This window comes from Phyllobates terribilis, unplaced genomic scaffold (assembly GCF_046119375.1).
Source record: "Phyllobates terribilis strain yellow unplaced genomic scaffold, ASM4611937v1 Scaffold_3__8_contigs__length_932513732, whole genome shotgun sequence".
In the NCBI taxonomy this organism is placed as follows: Eukaryota; Metazoa; Chordata; class Amphibia; order Anura; family Dendrobatidae; genus Phyllobates; species Phyllobates terribilis.
The window spans coordinates 313,345,227-313,365,059 of NW_027362763.1; the positions used below are offsets into that span (position 1 = coordinate 313,345,227).

Sequence of the window (19,833 nt, forward strand, 5' to 3'; positions counted from 1 at the left end):
CAAGCTAATAGAATGAACAGTTTGATAAGCCAATGGAATTCAATGTTGGTGATTTACTACAGCTTGTTCTGAGTAGAAAAAAATGGCAAATGACGCTACATAGGGCAAACAGCCAATCACATTATAGGTGATCGTATTTTGAGAGGTGCTTCTACTCGCCTACTGGAGTTGAGAACACAACACCTATACTGGTTTGAGACATGAACACTTGTCGGATCCAGTGTGGTCTGCTGATGAGCAGGAGATATATAGAAGAGTGGTAGAGTTCGGCGTACCTTGCTGCTCCCACATGTAGCTGTATTAATGAACGCTATCCAGCACTTATTAATACAGCAGTTTTATACCACAAAGACAAGTTGACATTTTTCGGGATTCAACTGATCCTTTTTTCAACACTATTTCATACCTCAGGCATGTCTGAGTGCGCACATAGTATTCCTACACGGTAGAACATCTGTCCATGGATGGACATTTCCAATGATCAGTTGTTTGCCAATAGATAACCTATTTAAAGAGGACCTTTCACTTTCTTTTTAGTTTACACTGATCATTTCTTCCAATTGCTGCAGCTCCATTGATTCTGGAACAATGATGCTTTTTTTGTGCCTCTCCTTTCCAAAGTTTTATTTCTTGGTAATAAAGAATCAAATTTTGCCTTTAGCCAACCATACATACACCACAGAACTTCTTTGTGGCCAATTTTCTCCTCTTTTGACAGAAGTTCTGTGGTTTACTCCTAGTTGGCTGAAGGTACAATTTGTATCTTTAACATTGGGGGCATAACTTTAAGGCTATGTGCCCACGATGCAGAAATGCTCCGGATTTTTCCTGAGCGTTTCTGCATCTCCCTGGCAGAAAAAAACGCATGCGGATTTTACATATGTTTTTCCTGCCAGGGTCAAGCGTAAGTGAAGCGTTTTGATCATGCGATATCACATGCGGGTTGTCAAGCGTTTTCCAAGGTATTTTAGCATCACTTGGAAAGTGCTTGACAACTTGGTCACGCTATATAACCGGCATGGATTTATATAGTGTGACTAAGTTATAGTAAAAAAATGGTAAAAAATAAACATTATACTCCCCTTCCGATGGCCCCCAGTCTCCTCTGATGTGTTGGGCAACTCGCAGTGGTCTAAAAGGATCTTCCATGACGTCATTTAGTCATGTGACAGGTCACGCGACCAAATGACGTCATGAAAGGTCCTTTTAGACTATCGCATCACAATTTAAATTCTCTTTTTTTTTTATACAGGTACTATGGTACCCGGGTCTGGAGGGAGAGTCTCCTGTTCTCCAGACCCGGGTACCATCCGCACATTGAATCGCTTAATATCCACATGTAGTCATGCGGATATTAAGTGATTTAATGCAAGTCAATGGCGGCGATTACGCAAAATAAATGGTAGCGCTGCAGATTTTTCCGCAATGATAATCCGCAGCGGAAATTTCCGCAGCATGTGCACAGCACATGCGGATTATCATTGGGGAACATGACAGGCCTTCTACCAAGCGTTTCTGCGGTGGATTTGCCGCTGCGGAAACGCTTAAACGCATAGTGGGCACACAGCCTAAAACAGAAGAAAGAAAAACTGAAGAAACAGAAGAAAAAAAAAAAGGGGGCACAGAAGAAAGAAAAACTGTTCCAGAATCAGTGGAGCATTGGCAATTGGAGAAGGTACTCCAGTTAAATGTCTTCTTTAACATCTGTACAAATGTGAGGATTAAAAATGTCAAGACAGTGGATACCGGCATTTACCTATATCGCACCTGTTTATCTACACCATGATATATATATATATTCAAGCAAGTTTTATTCCTGTGATGCAGGTTACTTTGTAAATGTCTTTGATAAAAATATCATATGTAGATCTGTTACTCTTTTGCATCTAAAGGCCCTTTTACATGGTGATCATAGCTCATTTCTCGTTGATCTCATCTTTCATGTGGGCATAAATGATAATTTTTATCAGCAGCACATCCCATCATGTAAACAGCGAATGTGCTGCCCATTGTAATGGTAACTGTATGGAGCCAAACTATTCATCTCCATGCAACTTGCACAATCACTACGATTGCCACATGAAAATGGATGTTTAGTACGCGCAAATTGACATGCTACATTGTCAATCTGCAACTCTCATTGCTCTTGGCTTACCTACAGAGGAGGAGAGTAACATGAGGCAGACTTCTCATGGTGGCTTTTGTAGTATGTTATCGTGCAACACCCAGGTCTGTGTGGGAGCTGTAGACTACAATTAATAGGTATTTTTAATCAAGGCTATTTGCAAAGTTGTATCTTGCAAAAAAAAAGAAAAGAGCATTTACAAAGGTAGACATTTAAGCATTAGCCATTTGGTATTCTTTGATTATTACTTTGGGCTAGAAAGATATAATAACTTCGAGTGAATAATGTCAGTGCCTGGAAAGTGACGATTTCATTTTACACACTTGCACATGCAACTAGAGAGCCTCCACTCGATTGTTCACCTCTATGCTGTTCTCTTGCTTTATCTCTTGGCTCTACTTCTCTTCCTTTTTCCTCCTTTCCATGCTATGCATGTCATCAGATATTGAAGCCTAACAGGCAACTGGTAAGAGTATCATTATGCGAGGATTAAATTAGCAGTAATGGTGTTATATATCATTATATGCTATTAGCATTGGGTGGTCACTCCTCCTGAAATCACTTGTAAAATTTTAAGACAGGCTTGTACATTGCAGAGAGAAGATGACAATTGGAGCTCATACAGTTCTAGATGAAAAGGGAAGAGCTAGACACAGATTCTGCTGCAAGTTCTCCTGAGATGACAGTTACAGTTGCTAGACACAGATTCTGCTTCAAGTTCTCCTGAGATGACAGTTACAGTTGCTAGACACAGATTCTGCTGCGAGTTCTCCTGAGATGACAGTTACAGTTGCTAGACACAGATTCTGCTGCAAGTTCTCCTGAGATGACAGTTACAGTTGCTAGACACAGATTCTGCTGCGAGTTCTCCTGAGATGACAGTTACAGTTCTGCAGAACTGTATGAGCACCAACTGCCATCTCCTATCTCAGTAATGGGAAAATCTTTATTCACTGAAAAGATATTTTACCCATCAATTGAGAATGAATGATCCGTCCAAGAAGAGAGAAAAGCAGATTTCTCTGATGTAATATATAGCAAAATTTCTTATTTTCATGTGTACTATTTATTTATAAAAATAAATAATAAAAAAACATTATTCTTTAAAGAGGTTGTCCAATACTTTTTCATTGATGACTTATCTTTAGGATAGGCCATCAGTGTCTGATCGGCAGGGGTGCTGGGTGTCGGACCCTGGCCAATCAGCTGTTATCGGTGTTGGCGTCAGCCCACCGGAAGTACTCGCTTGCGGAGCTGGCCGTTTTCAGATGTCGGACCCTAGCTGATCAGACATTGATGACTGATCCTAAGGAGAGGTCATCAATTAAAAAGTAGTGAACAACCTCTTTAAGTTTCTAACATTTAAAGTCCTGTGATGTAGATAACTCAGATTTCTGTTTGACAGGGTTACATGGATTAGTTTTGCATTAAACTATTGTAAAGGAACTTTATATATACTCTAACATTGAAATTGCAACACCAAGAAGGAAAAGTCATGGCATTATGGAAATGACAGGATCAATAGAAATCTTAATGATGGGCAGCACAGAGGCTCTGTGGTTATCACTGTTGCTTTGCAGTGCTGGGGTTCAGGGTTAAAATCCCACTGAGGACAACATCTGCAAGGAGTTATCCTGTGTTTGTATGGGATATATCCTGGGTTTTCTGGTTTCCTTCCACACTCCAAATACATAGTGATAAGGAATTTTGATAGTGAGCTCCAAAGGAGAAAGTGATGGCAATGTCTGTACAGTGCTGTGGAATTAAGGGCGCTAGATTAGCACTTAAAATAAATATATTTGATGAAAAAAATGGCAACATTTTCTAAACCTCTTGATTTTATTCAATATCAAGAATGAATACCTTGTGTAGAAATACACATACACACAGGGGCTGCTATCAATTAGGTTATCGTCTGAGCAATGTTCTGTCACGCTGATTGCATGTTGGCACGCATCATGCTCTGCTGATAGCTCTCTTTGCAATTGCTGAGCAAGAACATACCGGGTGTGCTCGATGGGAGACAAGTCTGGAGCTGCTGCAGACCTCCATGGTGCCCACAGTAGGATGAGCAACATGTGGTCTGGCGTTATAGTGTTGAAAAACTGCTCCTGGGACACATTGGCGAAATGACTGTAACACTGCTTCCACCACAAAATCATTGTAACACCGAGCTATTGTATTTGGAATGAAGAATAATTTACATTCCCTCGTGAAGTACTCTACTTGGGGTTGCCAACGTGGTCTCCAGACCAATCTCCTGTTGTTATTGTGCCCAAGATAAAAGCAGGACTCATTGCTGAAGAGGAAAGACCTCCATTCCAGTCTTTTGTTTGTTTCATCCTTGGACACTGGTGAAAGTGTTTTTTTTTTGTTTTGGCTTAAATACTTATATGTATTTGGTCATTGAGGTGCTATTTGCATAATAGACATGCATGAATACTAATGTAATACTATTACTTTCCTGTTTTAGATGTTTGGAAACTGGACGTTTGGCACTTTGGTGTTTACAATTATGGTTTTAACAGTTACAATGAAGGTGAGCTTCACAAACTTTACTATTTTTTACAACTATCACAGACCCCATTGAATCAGATTTCAAAGTACAAATCTACATAAAATACTGAGTAACTTTGTACATCTTTTACTTATAATATGCGTATATTGGCCATAGCAATTTTGTTTTGCTGTTCAAACTTAAGTGGAGGATATCCAAATCAGTTGGATTTTGTTTTTTTTGCAGTCTGCATGTATTTTATCTGTACTCCAGACATTCATATAACTTAAATTTGCAAACCCTTTTTGTTTATATTTTTTTTACTGCTTTACTACATCCTTAGTGAAATAAATTGGTATTGAGTCGGATCAGACTACCCATGGTTTCTTTTGTAGTCTGTGACCATGGATACATATAGAACATACAAATATATCTAGGAGCTATAGACACAAAGCCATATTTATTTTTCTTTATCTAATTGTTTGCTTTTTTTTTAAGCTTTACACTCATTGGAAAATAAAAATGGTTAAAAAGTCATACATATGATTTAGCAGCTGAGATTAAAGTGGTTTGTCAATTTATCTTGTTAGTGCAGCTTTTGTCCCAAACTGACTCGTACTTTTGTGCATAAAATGGCATCTGATGGAGGCGAATGTAACCAGATTAATGCATTGCTATTTTTTTTGCTCATCTCGCCTCTCAAAAATGTAATAAATAGTGAGTATACCAGCCTCACCACATCTAAAATCTATTCAGTAATGTTTACAGTTTGGATTGTGAAATATGGTGACCGATCTGCTTCAAGTAATGAAAGGGCACCTGTCATGTTCTCAAATGCTATTGACCTGCAGACATGGGGTTAATCTGCTGGTTAATAGCTCTCCAATGTTGTCCGGCTAACGCTCTGTAAGCATGTCTACTAGGAGTAAATTAACTTTATTCCTCCAAGGAGCCCCTGGTTTTGAGTCATAAAAGTGTGCCAGAGTGGCTACCATCACCGTTCACTATACTATGGGCAGTCACTGTAAGGACTTTCCGGCACTTTAAATGTCAGGTCACTCTGCACAGATGCGCTGCAGAGTGAGCTGTCAAAGTGCCAGGGCGTGTTTATAGCCACCGCACATAGTATAGTGAGCGGTGACTGAAGCTGCTCCGATGCCTCTGGCTCGAAACCAGCAGCTCCTGGGAAGAGTAAATTTAGGTTCCTCCCAGTAGCCACTTTTTCAGTAAGTTGGCCAGACAACATTGGAATGCTAATAACCTGCAGTTTAGCCACATATCTTTTAGGTTAATAACCTTTGTGGACATGACAGGTTCCCTTTTAAGAACAATGCAGAAGTAAAACAGAATATTTAGAACTTGGCTACTCGTTATATAAAAGCCTAATATTAATGTGGAAACACCAACAGATCGCTTTTGTTTCTTTACAGATGGCCCTAGAAACACAGTTCTGGACCTGGATAAATCATTTTGTCACTTGGGGTTCCATTGCATTTTATTTCATCTTTTCACTGTTTTATGGTGGAATTATCTGGTAAGGGCAGCATCTCCCTTGAACTGTAAATGACATTTATTGTTACACATATTACTTTGTCACAGTAATCTTGCAAGAAAAAAATTAATGTAAGTAGTATGTAGTTACCTATAGAAAGGAGACTTCAGGGTCCTAAGTGTGACAATGGTAGCTGAAAAAAAATATTCAAAGAATAACCATCGTTTTAATTTGTATTTTATAAATGAATAGTACACATGAAAATGAGCAACTTTGTAAAATATCTGATCAGAGAAATCTGCTTGTTTCTCTGACAGAATGTATCATTCACTGTCAAACTTCTCAATTCTGATGTAAAATCTGTATTCAGTGAAGACAGACTTTCCCCATTACGGAGATAGAATCTCATCAGTAGCGACTGCCATCTCCTATGTAGATAGGAGGGAGGAGCTAGACAGAGCCCCTCCCCTCTTATCTAGATAGACTCTGTCTAGCTCCTCCCTCCTATCTACATAGGAGATGGCAGTCGCTACAGTAGGACTATCAGCTGTGTATTCACCAGACTTCTGCACAACACAACTGATGGTCCCAACCCCATTTATAAGGCAAGAAATTCCACTTATTAAACCTGACAGGGCACATCTGTGAAGTGAAAACCATTTCCAGTGACTACCTCTTGAAGCTCATCAAGAGAATACCAGGAGTGTGCAAAGCAGTCATCAAAGCAAAAGGTGGCTACTTTGAAGAACCTACAGTATAAGACATATTTTCAGTTGTTTCACACTTTTTTGTTAAGTATATAATTCCACATTTGTTAATTCATAGTTTTGATGCGTTCAGTGTGAGTGTACAATTTTCATAGTCATGAAAATACAGAAAAACCTTTAAATGAGAGGGTGTGTCCAAACTTTTGGTCTGTACTGTATAGTACAAATTTGCTCATTTTCATGTGTACTATTAATTTATGAAATGCAAATTAAAATGTTTGTTACGCTTTAAGCGGTTTTCTGGTTTAGTAAATTAATTATCAGATGCTCTATGTAGAAATTGAGATTATATATTGGGATCAGGTGCTCAGGGCCCTCATGTTTTGGTAGCACTGTCTCACAATGGAGAACCTGTCCTCTCCAGAATTACACAGTCGAGCTACTGCTTGAATGGACGCTGTGTAATGCTAACTTTTACTTGTTCACTGTAGAATGTTTATGTAGTACCTCTATGAAACATACAAAGGGACTTTCAAGAATATACATTGTAGTATGGCTAAAACATGAATTTACACTAAATTGTAGTTGTGCTAAATTCACAATTTTTGTGCATGTTCCTGGTATTCTGTCTATCACCCATACATGATGTCTATGAGACCTTAAACAGCTGCAGTACTGCTCACCCCCATGTCACATCATGGTGGTAGACATCAATGGCTGTCTCATAAATGTTGGCTTGGGGACAGCGTAGAATTACTACAGTTCACTTATGGTTAGCATGTAATTAAATTTAGCCATATATTTTAGTAGTAAACCTTAGTTGAGTGTTCCAAAAATTCCCTTTTAGTTAATTTCTCAGTCAGTTGTGTTTTGTAGGGTTATGCCCCTATATACAATTTGTTTGTGTTTTGGTCAGCTTTTAGAATATAATGTTTCACTGTTAGCTTTTTTACTTCCATTCTGGAAGCCTTTGGGGAAAGTAAAGATGGGAAAGCTACCCTTACTCTGCATTCTTCTCAGCACAATGGCTTAGGGCAGTGATAGCGAACCTTTTAGAGACCGAGTGCCCAAACTGCAATCCAAAACCCACTTATTTATCGCAAAGTGCCAACAGGGCAATTTAACATGAATACTGAGGTTTTAGTTTAGAAAAACAACTCCTACATACATAGAGTCTATATCAAAGAACTTGTAAGCACTGCACTCGAAGCCTAAGATACTAGCCACCGATTGCAGAGGGAGGTGTTCTTGAGAATGGAGGGCATTTTTAATCAAAAAGTTGCAAAGTTGTTTGCTTTTACAACCTTTTTGCAATTGTAACCCTTTATCATGATGAGAATAACCCTGTAAAACCAGGAATGTCAAACTCAAATACAAAAAGGGCCAAAATGAAAAGCTTTGACAAAGTTGTGGGCCAACCTTGATATTTATTAAAACAAATGTCTATAATTGAGGAAGTTTTTCCTTATCAAATACAACGATTAACCTTTGGAATTATATTGGAATAATATAATCTGTTATGTAAGACCAGTAAAAAGCATATGGCACAATGGCCTCATTTTAAATATGTAATAAAAAAAAAAAAAACGTGAATAAAACAGATAGTGAAGCATGATACAAACAAAAGTGCCCCCAAACACAGTATGATACCCCCACAGTGAATTCCTCCATAGTACCCTCAACACGCACAGTATGATGAACTTACTGTACCCCCCTCCCTCAATCCCCCAACAAAGAATAGTGACCCCATCACAGTGTGATTCGCCAACTGTAATCCCCACAGTCCTCCATACAGTATAATAGCCCCACATAGTGCTCCATACAGTATAATGGCCCCACATAGTTCTCCACACAGTATAATGGCCCCACATAGTTCTCCACACAGTATAATGGCCCCACATAGTGCTCCATACAGTATAATGACCCCACATAGTGCTCCATACAGTATAATGGCCCCATATAGTGCTCCATACAGTGTAATGGCCCACATGATGCTCCATACAGTGTAATGGCCCCACATGATGCTCCATACAGTGTAATGGCTCCACATGATGCTCCATACAGTGTAATGGCCCCACATGATGCTCCATACAGTATAATGGCCCCACATGATGCTCCATACAGTATAATGGCCCCACATGATGCTCCATACAGTATAATTGCCCCACATGATGCTCAATACAGTATAATGGCCCCACTTGATGCTCCATAGAGTGTAATGGCCCCACTTGATGCTCCATACACTGTAATGGCCCCACATGATGCTCCATACAGTATAATGGCCCCACATGATGCTCCATACAGTGTAATGGCCCCACATGATGCTCCATACAGTGTAATGGCCCTACATGATGCTCCATACAGTATAATGGCCCCACATGATGCTCAATACAGTATAATGGCCCCACATGATGCTCAATACAGTATAATGGCCCCACATGATGCTCCATACAGTGTAATGGCCCCACATGATGCTCCATACAGTGTAATGGCCCCACATGATGCTCCATACAGTGTAATGGCCCCACATGATGCTCCATACAGTGTAATGGCCCCACATGATGCTCCATACAGTGTAATGGCCCCACATGATGCTCCATACAGTGTAATGGCCCCACATGATGCTCCATACAGTGTAATGGCCCCACATGATGCTCCATACAGTGTAATGGCCCCACATGATGCTCCATACAGTATAATGGCCCCACATGATGCTCCATACAGTGTAATGGCCCCACATGATGCTCCATAGAGTGTAATGGCCCCACTTGATGCTCCATAGAGTGTAATGGCACCACTTGATGCTCCATACACTGTAATGGCCCCACATGGTGCTCCATACAGTGTAATGGCCCCACATGATGCTCCATACAGTGTAATGGCCCCACATGATGCTCCATACAGTGTAATGGCCCCACATGATGCTCAATACAGTATAATGGCCCAACATGATGCTCAATACAGTGTAATGGCCCCACATGATGCTCCATACAGTGTAATGGCCCCACATGGTGCTCCATACAGTGTAATGGCCCCACATGATGCTCCATACAGTGTAATGGCCCCACTTGATGCTCCATACAGTGTAATGGCCCCACATGATGCTCCATACAGTGTAATGGCCCCACATGATGCTCCATACAGTGTAATGGCCCCACATGATGCTCCATACAGTGTAATGGCCCCACATGATGCTCCATACAGTGTAATGGCCCCACATGATGCTCCATACAGTATAATGGCCCCACATGATGCTCCATACAGTATAATGACCCCACATGACGCTCCATACAGTATAATGGCCCCACATGACGCTCCATACAGTATAATGGCCCCACATGACGCTCCATACAGTATAATGGCCCCACTTGACGCTCCATACAGTATAATGGCCCCACTTGACGCTCCATACAGTATAATGGCCCCACTTGACGCTCCATACAGTATAATGGTCCCACTTGACGCTCCATACAGTATAATGGCCCCACTTGACGCTCCATACAGTATAATGGCCCCACATTTAAAAAAACTAAAACTATTCACTCCTGCCAGTTCTTCCTCTGCTCTGGTCTCTTCATATATTACAGCCCTATCTGTGTGCACGCGTGCCATCTCCTAATCAGCAGCCCCGCCAAAACTCTACCCAGCCATACCTCTCAGCACTAGAGCCACCCTCACCCTCCTCAGCACACGCGCGGCCTGATGGGATGCGACGGGGGTTTAGGAGATGGCGCTCGTACCACTGGGAGGGCTCTGCGTGCCCCCTCTAGCCCGCGTGTGCCATAGGTTCGCCACCATTGGCTTAGGGGTTAAGGGTTGCTATATAGTGTTCGCTCTCAGAAGCCAATCACTTAGTGTTTCTGGGTGTCTTTGTGTCCTAATAATGTACTGTAGTATAACATCTATCGTATATCACTTTATATACTGTGGATCACAGTATAAACTACATAACATTTCAATTCAGCGGTTTGTTTGTTTGATGGATAGAAAGTTAGGTTTTTAATAGTAACATGTAATATGTTCCCTTTTTTTCTCTCTCCAGGCCATTTTTACACACCCAAGACATGTACTTTGTATTTGTCCAGCTGCTTTCCAGTGGGTCTGCATGGTTTGCCATTATCATCATCACCACAGCTTGTTTGTTTCTTGACGTTCTAAAGAAAGTGGTCTATAGACACCTTTATCCTACAAGTACAGAGAAGGCACAGGTATCAAGAGCTGTACATGGCCATCAGAAATTCTTTTCAGAGAGGTTTTATTAATGGATGTTAGTGTTAACACTTCTATTGCAAATCTGAATGCAAGGCATGTAGTCCTATGTTGAAATATCCACGATATCTCATGTACAGGGATTATCAAAAAAATGTCAATACCAAAATGGCTACAAATTGTGCATAGGAATAAATATATTAGAATGATTTGTAAGACCCTGTTTCCACTTAACAGTTTCATCAGGATCGGTTTTCCTGTGCCTCCACTGATCACAGCTGATGTCAAAACTGCATTCATTGTCATGCCCCATTTTTTTTTATAACCGTTTGTATTTCAGAAATAAGGAGCAGGAACCCTTCCACCCCCCCCCCCCCTCCAAAAAAAAAAATGCAGAAGTGAGCATTTTTTGATCCAACTCCTTGAAAAGTCCGGCCCAACAACTGAAGTGCCAATCATTTTTTACATCACTTTTACTCCAGTGTGTTTTGCATCAGGCTGGAGGCGTAAAATAAAAAGCAGAAAGACTGGATAGATGGAAACGAGGTCTACAGTGGCATGTAAAAGTTTGTGCACTCCTGGTCAAAATTACTGTTATTGTGAACAGTTAAGCAAGTTGAAGATGAAATGATCTCTAAAAGGCCTAAAGTTAAAGATACACATTTCCTTTGTATTTTTGGCAAAATAAAAATATATGCATATATTTATATTTCATCTTAAAAATTACAAAAAGGAAAATGGGCAGATGCAAAAGTTTGGGCACCCTGCATTTAGAACCTAGTAGCATCCCCTTTTGAAAGTATCACCACTTGTAAACACTTTTTGTAGCCAGCCAAGAGTCTTTCAATCCTTGTTTGAGGGATTTTCATCCATTCTTCGATGGAAAATTCTTCCAGTTCTGTGATATTCCTGGGTCGTCTTGCATGCACTGCTATTTTGAGGTCTAGCCACAGATTTGCAATGATGTTCAGTACAGGGGACTGTGAGGGTCATTGTAAAACCTTCAGCTTGCGCCTTTTGAGGTAGTCTATTGTGGATTTTAACATGTGTTTAGGATTATTATCCATTTGTAGAAGCTTTCCTCTCTTCAACTTCAGCTGTTTTACAGATGTTTTATGTTTACATCAAGAATTTGTTGAAATTTCATTGAATCCATTCTTCCCTCTACCCGTGAAATGTTCCCTGTGCCATTGGCTTTAACACAACCCCACAGCATGATTGATCCACCCTCATGCTTAATGGTTGGCGAGATGTTCTTTTCCTGAAATTCTGTGCCCTTTTTCCTCCACACATACTTTTGATCATTGTGGCCAAAGAGTTCTGTTTTAAACTCATCGGTCCACAGGACTTGTTTCCAAAATGCATCAGTTTTGTTTAGATGTTTTTTTCATACTTTTGAATCTGAATTTTATGGTGAGAACACAGGAGAGGTTTTCTTATGATGACTCTTCCATGAAAACCATATTTGTGCAGGTGTCTCTGAACAATTTACCACAACTCCAGTGCCTGCTAAATCTTTCTCAAGGTCTTTTGCAGTCAAGTGGGTGTTCTGATTTACTTCTCTAGCAATCCTACAAGCAGCTCTCAATGACATTTTGCGTGGTCTTCCAGACCTTATTTTGACCTCCACTATTCCTGTTAACTGCCATTTCTTAATTACATTTCAAACTGAGGAAAGGACAACTTGAACGCTTTGCTATCTTCTTATAGCCTTCTCCTGCTTTGTGGGCCGCCACCATTTTCATTTTCCGAGTGCTAGGCAGCTGCTTAGAAGAACCCATGGCTGCTGTTTTTTGGCACAAAGTAGGAGGAGGCTGGGTTTATATAAAGCTTGGAAATTTGTATCACCTGGTATTTCCTAACGATGATAGTGAACAAGCCATAACCCTAACAGGCTAATTACGGTCTGAAACCTTGGTCATAGTTATCTGAGCACACAAAACTCCAAAGGTGCCCAAACTTTAGCATCAGCCCATTTTTCTTTTTATAATTTTTAAAATGTAAAAAATGACTTTTTTTTTTTTTGCCTAAAATACAAAGGAAATGTGTCATCTTTAACTTTAGGCCTTTTAGAGATCATTTCATCCTCAACTTGCTTAATTGTTCACAATAACAGTGATTTTAACAGGGGTGCCCAAACTTTTACATGCCACTGTAAGTGTCCGCATTGGCTCCTATTGCAAGATTAACTATACTTTTGTAAGTGCCTGAGTTTGCTATGGTTACAAAGTGACTTCTATATTTTTATATTCTAATTGCACTATAATTGTGCAGCTTGATAGTAAGTTATAGACAATGACCTGTATGTCTTGGGACAGCTGCGTTCTGCTGGTTTTTATTCTCCAGCATTTAGCTAGCTAAGCTGTAATGCACCAAGTGGCAGCTTCTTATACAAATGCTTGTAAATGTCAATGTCCAGCATGATCTTAAATCCTTTTCCGAAAGTATTTTTATTCACAGTCTGTTATGTGTTCATATCACATTAATTTTAGTTCATAACAACCCTATAAGTGTTGGTAATTAAACAGAATAAACTTTTTAAGTGTACAAGTGTCCTTTTTCTCTATATACACACACTGCCTGGTCTTGTTTTTCTGCGAGTCTTAGTGAAACACTGTTTAGGGAGGTGTAAAGTGATTGGAAGCGCTGGATTACCTGGGAATAGCTCCCAGAGATGTTTCTATATGTGGTGCTTTGGGTTGAATTGGATCACAGAGTGACCACCTTGCTATTGTATTCCCTGTAGGCAGTAGCTGCCAGATCAGTTAGTTGGTATGTTTGTGCATTGTGATGTGATATTTTCTGTGTAATGATGACTTTTACATTTAACGCAATTCCTCTCCCATATTTCACAATGACTTTTTCTTACTGATGTGCTGTGTTACATACCTTTTCTGTCCACCTGTAGATGTATCCCAACAGAGTTACATTAAGTGACGAATTCATCGCCCTGCAGCCTCTGTCACGGGCAAGGAATCAGCTGAGCAAAATTAGGTAGAGTAGGAGGGGCGGCTCCTCATCCACTCTTTTTTTTTTTTGCATGTTGAGGCTCAACTAACCAGCACTTAGATGGCGCGAGGCATGGGTATGATTATGTTAGCAGCCAGAGCTGCCAGCTGTTAATTTTGCTCTTTTATCTTTTTATTTCTTCTTTCTTTTAGTATGTCCCAGAGCCTGCAATAGGAGTGCATGTCGTGCATTGCCATCCCTAGCATGACACTCTGATAACAGACCTCCTGTGCTCTTGTTTTGTTACTTTCCTCAGCCCTCAGCATGGTTTGACTGCTTCTTGTTGAAAGAGAAACATACAATTAAAACGGCTGCTATATTTAGAGCATGCTAGATGATTACAGGCCGAACAGCGTGCTTGTAAACCAGTTTTCTTTTTTATTATTGCTTGTTTTATTTTGTTTGTTTTTTTAAACCAACAAAATACTTTGACCATGTTTTTTTTACACTTAGGTTTTGGTGTGAGAAGTTTACCATGTGTAAATTACCTTAAATTGCCCTTTAGTAGTATTTGTAGAAGGATGAACTTGTTCATTATTTCGCCTCTGTACACCAATGCAATAGACATAACTCCATAAAGATGTGATTAATCTCTCGCAATTTTATTTTTTGCTTATACAGTGCAGCACAGGCTATTACTAAATAGTAATGTACAGGTTTTTATGTATGCCTTGTGCACACCTGTTATTTGATGATCCATTTTTCTGTTTGCCGTTTTGATATAGTCTTCACCTTTGAAATGGTTCCCCGATTGCAGATTACATGTCCCATGATGTGTCTGGCTTTGTAGAGGGGTAGAGTCACATCAAAGTGCTTTTGCTTTTATCTAATGGTTGCCAGTGAGAGATCAGTGACAGAATTACTGTTCTCTGATGCATACTACAAGGTGTCAGTGCATCAGCCTGTCTCCCCTGTCCTCTTACCGATCTCCTACAATGACACAAGAGATTCACTTATCAATACAGACAGGTGTGAGTCAGGCGAGATTGAGATCTCTGCAGCTAATTATTGCATGGACTGTCTGAGAGCTGATAGCAGGGAATTGATTGGGGGTGAGGAAATTCTGTAGTTCACAGGAAGTTAAGGCTATGTGCCCACGTTGCATTTATGAAGCAGAAAATTTCTGCTTCATTTCTGCAAGTCCTCTCCCGGAAAAACGCATGCGGAATTCCACACGCGTTTATCACGCACTTTTCGCGCGTTTATCACGCGTTTTCCACATGCGGAATTGCCTTGCGTTTTTTATGCATTGGACAAAGGCAATTCTGCATGCGGAAACGCAAAATTAAATGACATGCTGCGGATTTTTGAACGCAGCATAAACGCTGCGGAAAAATCCGCAGCATGGGCATTGACATTGCGGAATGCCATTGGGGACCATGGGGTGCGGATATACATGCGTTTTTCAAGCGTTTACGCTGCGGAAACTCCGCAGCATATACGCTTGAAAAATGCTACGTGGGCACACAGCCTAAGAGCATGTGCAGGACTGGTGGTCAGACTGGAGATCACATGACCTAACTGGCTACAATGAGGGGGGATACATAGATGTAACTGAGCTGGGATGAAACAAATTATACTACTTGATGAGTTAGCAAAAATATTATTTCCTTGTGTGCTACTTTTTAATCCCTTAAGGGTATGTTCGCACATTCAGGATTTGCTGCGGTTTTGACAATGCAGAATTTCCGCACCTGTTATGCAAATTAGCGGTATTCCTACCAACAGATGCAGAAATTTCTGTTGCAAGTACTGCAATTTTCTGCTTCAAATACTGGAAATTTCTGCTGCAAATACTTAGTGTGCACATACCTTTAGGCTTTCAGTTGCCATAGCAACAGGCTCCCCGCAATCCTGCTGCATGGAGTGACAGAGGGAGCAATCTTCCTCTGTTACATTCTTTACATGCAGCAATCGCTATTGACCACGGCATGAAAATAATAAATTGGACATTGCAAACACTGACAGCTCTTATATTCGCTTTCCTACATCTTTACTAGCAAGTGTAATTGAATACAGACAGCAGTAGTCCCAGGGTTATAATCCTTAGGTAATCGCTGCCTTTTCACATTGTGGAAAGTGCCATGTCCATTAGGACATGAAAAAGCAGTGAGGTGATGGGATATGGTTAATTCAGAGGTATTTCGATGATTTAGTAATGCTTTACATCATGTTTCTTTTAATTTAGCTTTTCTCCTCCTATAATTCTTGCAATAGTCTTGTACTCATTTGTTCATAGATTCTTGTTCTGAAACTGAGCCTTGATTATTTATTTATTATTTTTTTGCATTGACATCCATTTCTACTAAAATAGAGCTGCCATGAATATCTAGCAAATGGAAATTCAACACCTGGAATCTACTTTAAATCCTTTATCTCTTCTTAATTTGTTATGAAATAATGAGGTAAATTAGTCAATCGTCCGATATCTTCGAAGCCTGTAAAAATTTTAAATATATATAAAATTATTTTTTTCAAACAATTAATACAATATTTTTGTTGAAAACCCCTAAAGTACAACTGAAAGTCTTCATTTCAATTGGATCTTTATGGCTTTGTTTCAAACCCATAAATCAATTGTACTGGTGTACAGAGGCGATCTAATAATAAATTTAAAGGGAACCTGTGATCATATTCATGCTGCCCAAGCCACATGAATCAAACTGCCTGCACTATTGTAGCTGTGTAAGTTTACTCTGAAAAGCTGTGACATGTAAGAGAAAACATACGTTGAAAAGCCAGCTAGGGACTGTGTCCCCTAGTATGAGGCAGCCCTCGGCTCCTTCTCTCTGCCCTGCTCCATTTGACCGACAGATCTCTCCTGATAAGCCCGAAGGATCAGTGTGCGGAGAAGCCACTGGTGACCTGCCTCAGACTAGTCAGCTGGGTTATATTGTCCTCAGCCCAGTTTTCAAAGTATTGTTACTCTGAGTATGTCTAATGTTATTCGCTTACTGGTGACCCATGTAATAGTTTTGTTTAGTAAATGCGAGTTTTCTTCCTGGTTTTGGCATTATGTTGTTGTTGGTCATGTGCTGTATTAGTAATATCGTTGCCCACATGACGCAGAGCTGGAGATTTGTAGGAAAGCAGCATCACTCCACATACAAAACCACTCAAAATTATAGGGAAAACACAGAAAGCTGGAGATTACATGAGAACATAGAAGTACTGATAAATGTCCATTTGTATTGTACTGGATAACCATGGCACTATTGCAAATTTGGTTTGTGGCAAAATCCCTTTAAATTCTTGTAATTTTATTTTTAACAAAACTTAACATGAAAATGCAAGCCTGAGAATCCTTCTGAGGTTTTACTTCCAGTTATAGATGGCCAACTCCTTTCAACAGGACCTGTCACTGGATTTATACTGCCTAAACCATGGGCAGCATGGATCAAAGCCTGACTACCAACTGCAGCCAGGTATGTCTTTCTCTGAAATGCTGCAAAAAAAAAAAAAATATATTGTTAGAAGATCTGGCCGGGGACCATATCCAGAGACTAAATTAGTCCGGCGTGCCAACGGCTGGATTTTCCCAGCACCGCCCCAGGTGAGACACTGAGAGAGACACCTGTCATTCACATGGAGTGGACCGGTGAGAAGCTGGTCGGAGGATACAGGGCTCATCTCGTTTCTCCCTATGGTCCTCTTGCTGGATCTTCAAACTATGTTTTTTCTCAAACAGTGGAACATTTCAGAGAAGAGTATGCCTGGCTGGAACCATGCAGGCAGGCTCTGATTCATGCTGTCTATGGTTTGGGGGCCATTAATAAACTGATAGATTCCCTTTAATAGTGCAGCTGCCAATACCTTAATATCATTATGAAACTGTCCTTTACTTAGCAGTGAGCATAAAAGAATTAGATTCAAGAGTTGGAAGTAACTAAAAATTGTGTAAGTCACATATTGCTCTTTATTGATACTGTGGCCACACTGCCCATATCTATCTTTGTGAAAGGATGTGAACTGTTATGGGCTTTATGATCATGTGTATACATCTGTACATGCATAGCTTTTCTGTATTACAAATGGCTATACAACAGTGAGTTTCCACTCCACTCCACTGCTAGGTTTACAAAGTTCTGCAACACATCCCTTTACTTGGCTATTAGAAAATGAAAATGACAACATCAATCCATCTGGAAAATAAGAACTCTCTTTTCAGACAGGTTATCACTTGCAGCCTTGTAATGAAATGCAGAGTTAGACAGGGAGAAATCCTTCTGTCTAAACAATTTCTTTGACAAAGTGCACAGTTGCATTTAGGTCTTAGAGAGTTTATCAGTTTAGAGATTCCAATTATATCAGACTATTAAATTGACATTATGTCACTAGAAAGGTGTTCAATTGTTATAAGGTCCTAATAGCCATGATAGATCAGCATTTCTATAGTCAGATGTTGCGCAATACACACAGTCGCTAATGAAGTGCTTCTGTTCTTCATCACTTTAAAGGGACTCTGTCAGAACAGAGTGACTGTTCAAACCAAGCACATGCGCTCAGTGTGTCATGGCGGGGCCAATCATTTATATACAACGTCCCACCTGCTTGTTTTTCCTCTCTCTCCACCCACATCACCCCCTTTTTTAGATTGACAGCTCTGGTTTGCTAGAGCCAGGGAAGGGTGGAGATAGAGGGAAAACAAGCAGGTGGGAAAATGTAGTTAAAGGGAATCTGTCACCCTCCTGGGTGATATCAGATCTCTACTATGGCCATATAGGTGATAGAAAAGTAAATCTATACATACCTGTATGGCCCATAGCTGAGGACTGATTGCAGAGAAAAGCACTTTAATCAATTCTTTTTTCCACAGGCTTGGCATCCGGGGGAAGCCAAGCAATCCCCTCCTATCTGCTTGTTATTCCTCTAAATCCCCGCCTCTCTGCTTAATTATCATATTCCCCCCTCCCCTGCACGTCACAGGGCCCTGTGACGTGTACTGTGCTCTCTGACTTCCTGGGCATGCACAAAGCGCCGCTCGCATAGAGCTCCCTGTACATCATCCCAGCCCCGTCTACCTGTGCTCTGCGCCGCAGGTTTCTATTACGCAGGCGCCGGGACGTGACAGTGACTCCCCGGCGCCTGCGTAATAGAAACCTGCGGCGCAGTGCACACAGAGACGGGCCGGGGTGAAGTAAAGCGCGCTCCATGTGAGCGGCGCTTTGCGCAAGCCTGGAAGTGAGGGAGCACAGTGCACATCACAGGGCCCTGTGACGTGCAGGGGAGGGGGGGGGATATGATAATTAAGCAGAGAGGCGGGGATTTAGGGGAATAATAAGCCAAGCCTCTGGAAAAAAGAATTGATTAAAGTGCTTTTCACTGCAATTAGACCTCTGCTGTGGGCCATACAGGTAAGTATAGATTTACTTTTCTATAGCCTGTATGGCCATAGTAGAGGTCTGATATCGCCCATGGGGGTGACAGATTCCCTTTAAATGTTAGGCCCTGCTGTGAAGCACCAAGAGCCTGTACTTGCTTTGAACAGTCATACTCTGCTGACAGAGTCCCTTTAAAGGGAGTGACAGGCGCTTGGTGCAACATAGGCATAGCCAAATAGTTCAGTACACCTTCCCACCTACTTGATTTGCATTCATCTTTGCCCCCTCTTCCTTGATAGACAGTTCTGGTTTTACAGGAGGGAGGAGTTAGATGGAAACCAATTATGTGAGAAGGAGCACTGAACTGTTTGGCCATGCCGAGGGAGCACTGACCACCGCTACTTGGTTTGGACAGCCATTTTATGCTGACAGACTCCCTTTAACATTACAAAAGTTTCTCCTTAAGTGCAATA

General features: G+C 40.7%; 1 protein-coding gene across 6 annotated transcripts in view; it reads left to right on the forward strand.

The window, feature by feature from the left end:
- Positions 1 to 19,833, forward strand: part of ATP11B (ATPase phospholipid transporting 11B (putative)) — a 158,466-nt gene that overhangs the window by 122,997 nt on the left and 15,636 nt on the right. For 4 of the 6 annotated variants that reach the window (XM_073674983.1, XM_073674982.1, XM_073674987.1 and 1 more), the window contains exons 26-28: positions 4,599 to 4,664; positions 6,053 to 6,156; positions 10,864 to 11,029. In XM_073674983.1, the coding sequence (XP_073531084.1) occupies positions 4,599 to 4,664; positions 6,053 to 6,156; positions 10,864 to 11,029 (336 nt within the window). Of the gene's footprint in view, positions 1 to 4,598; positions 4,665 to 6,052; positions 6,157 to 10,863; positions 11,030 to 13,938; positions 14,025 to 19,833 lie in introns of all 6 variants that reach the window. The other 2 variants (XM_073674984.1, XM_073674985.1) reach the window with 1 other exon arrangement.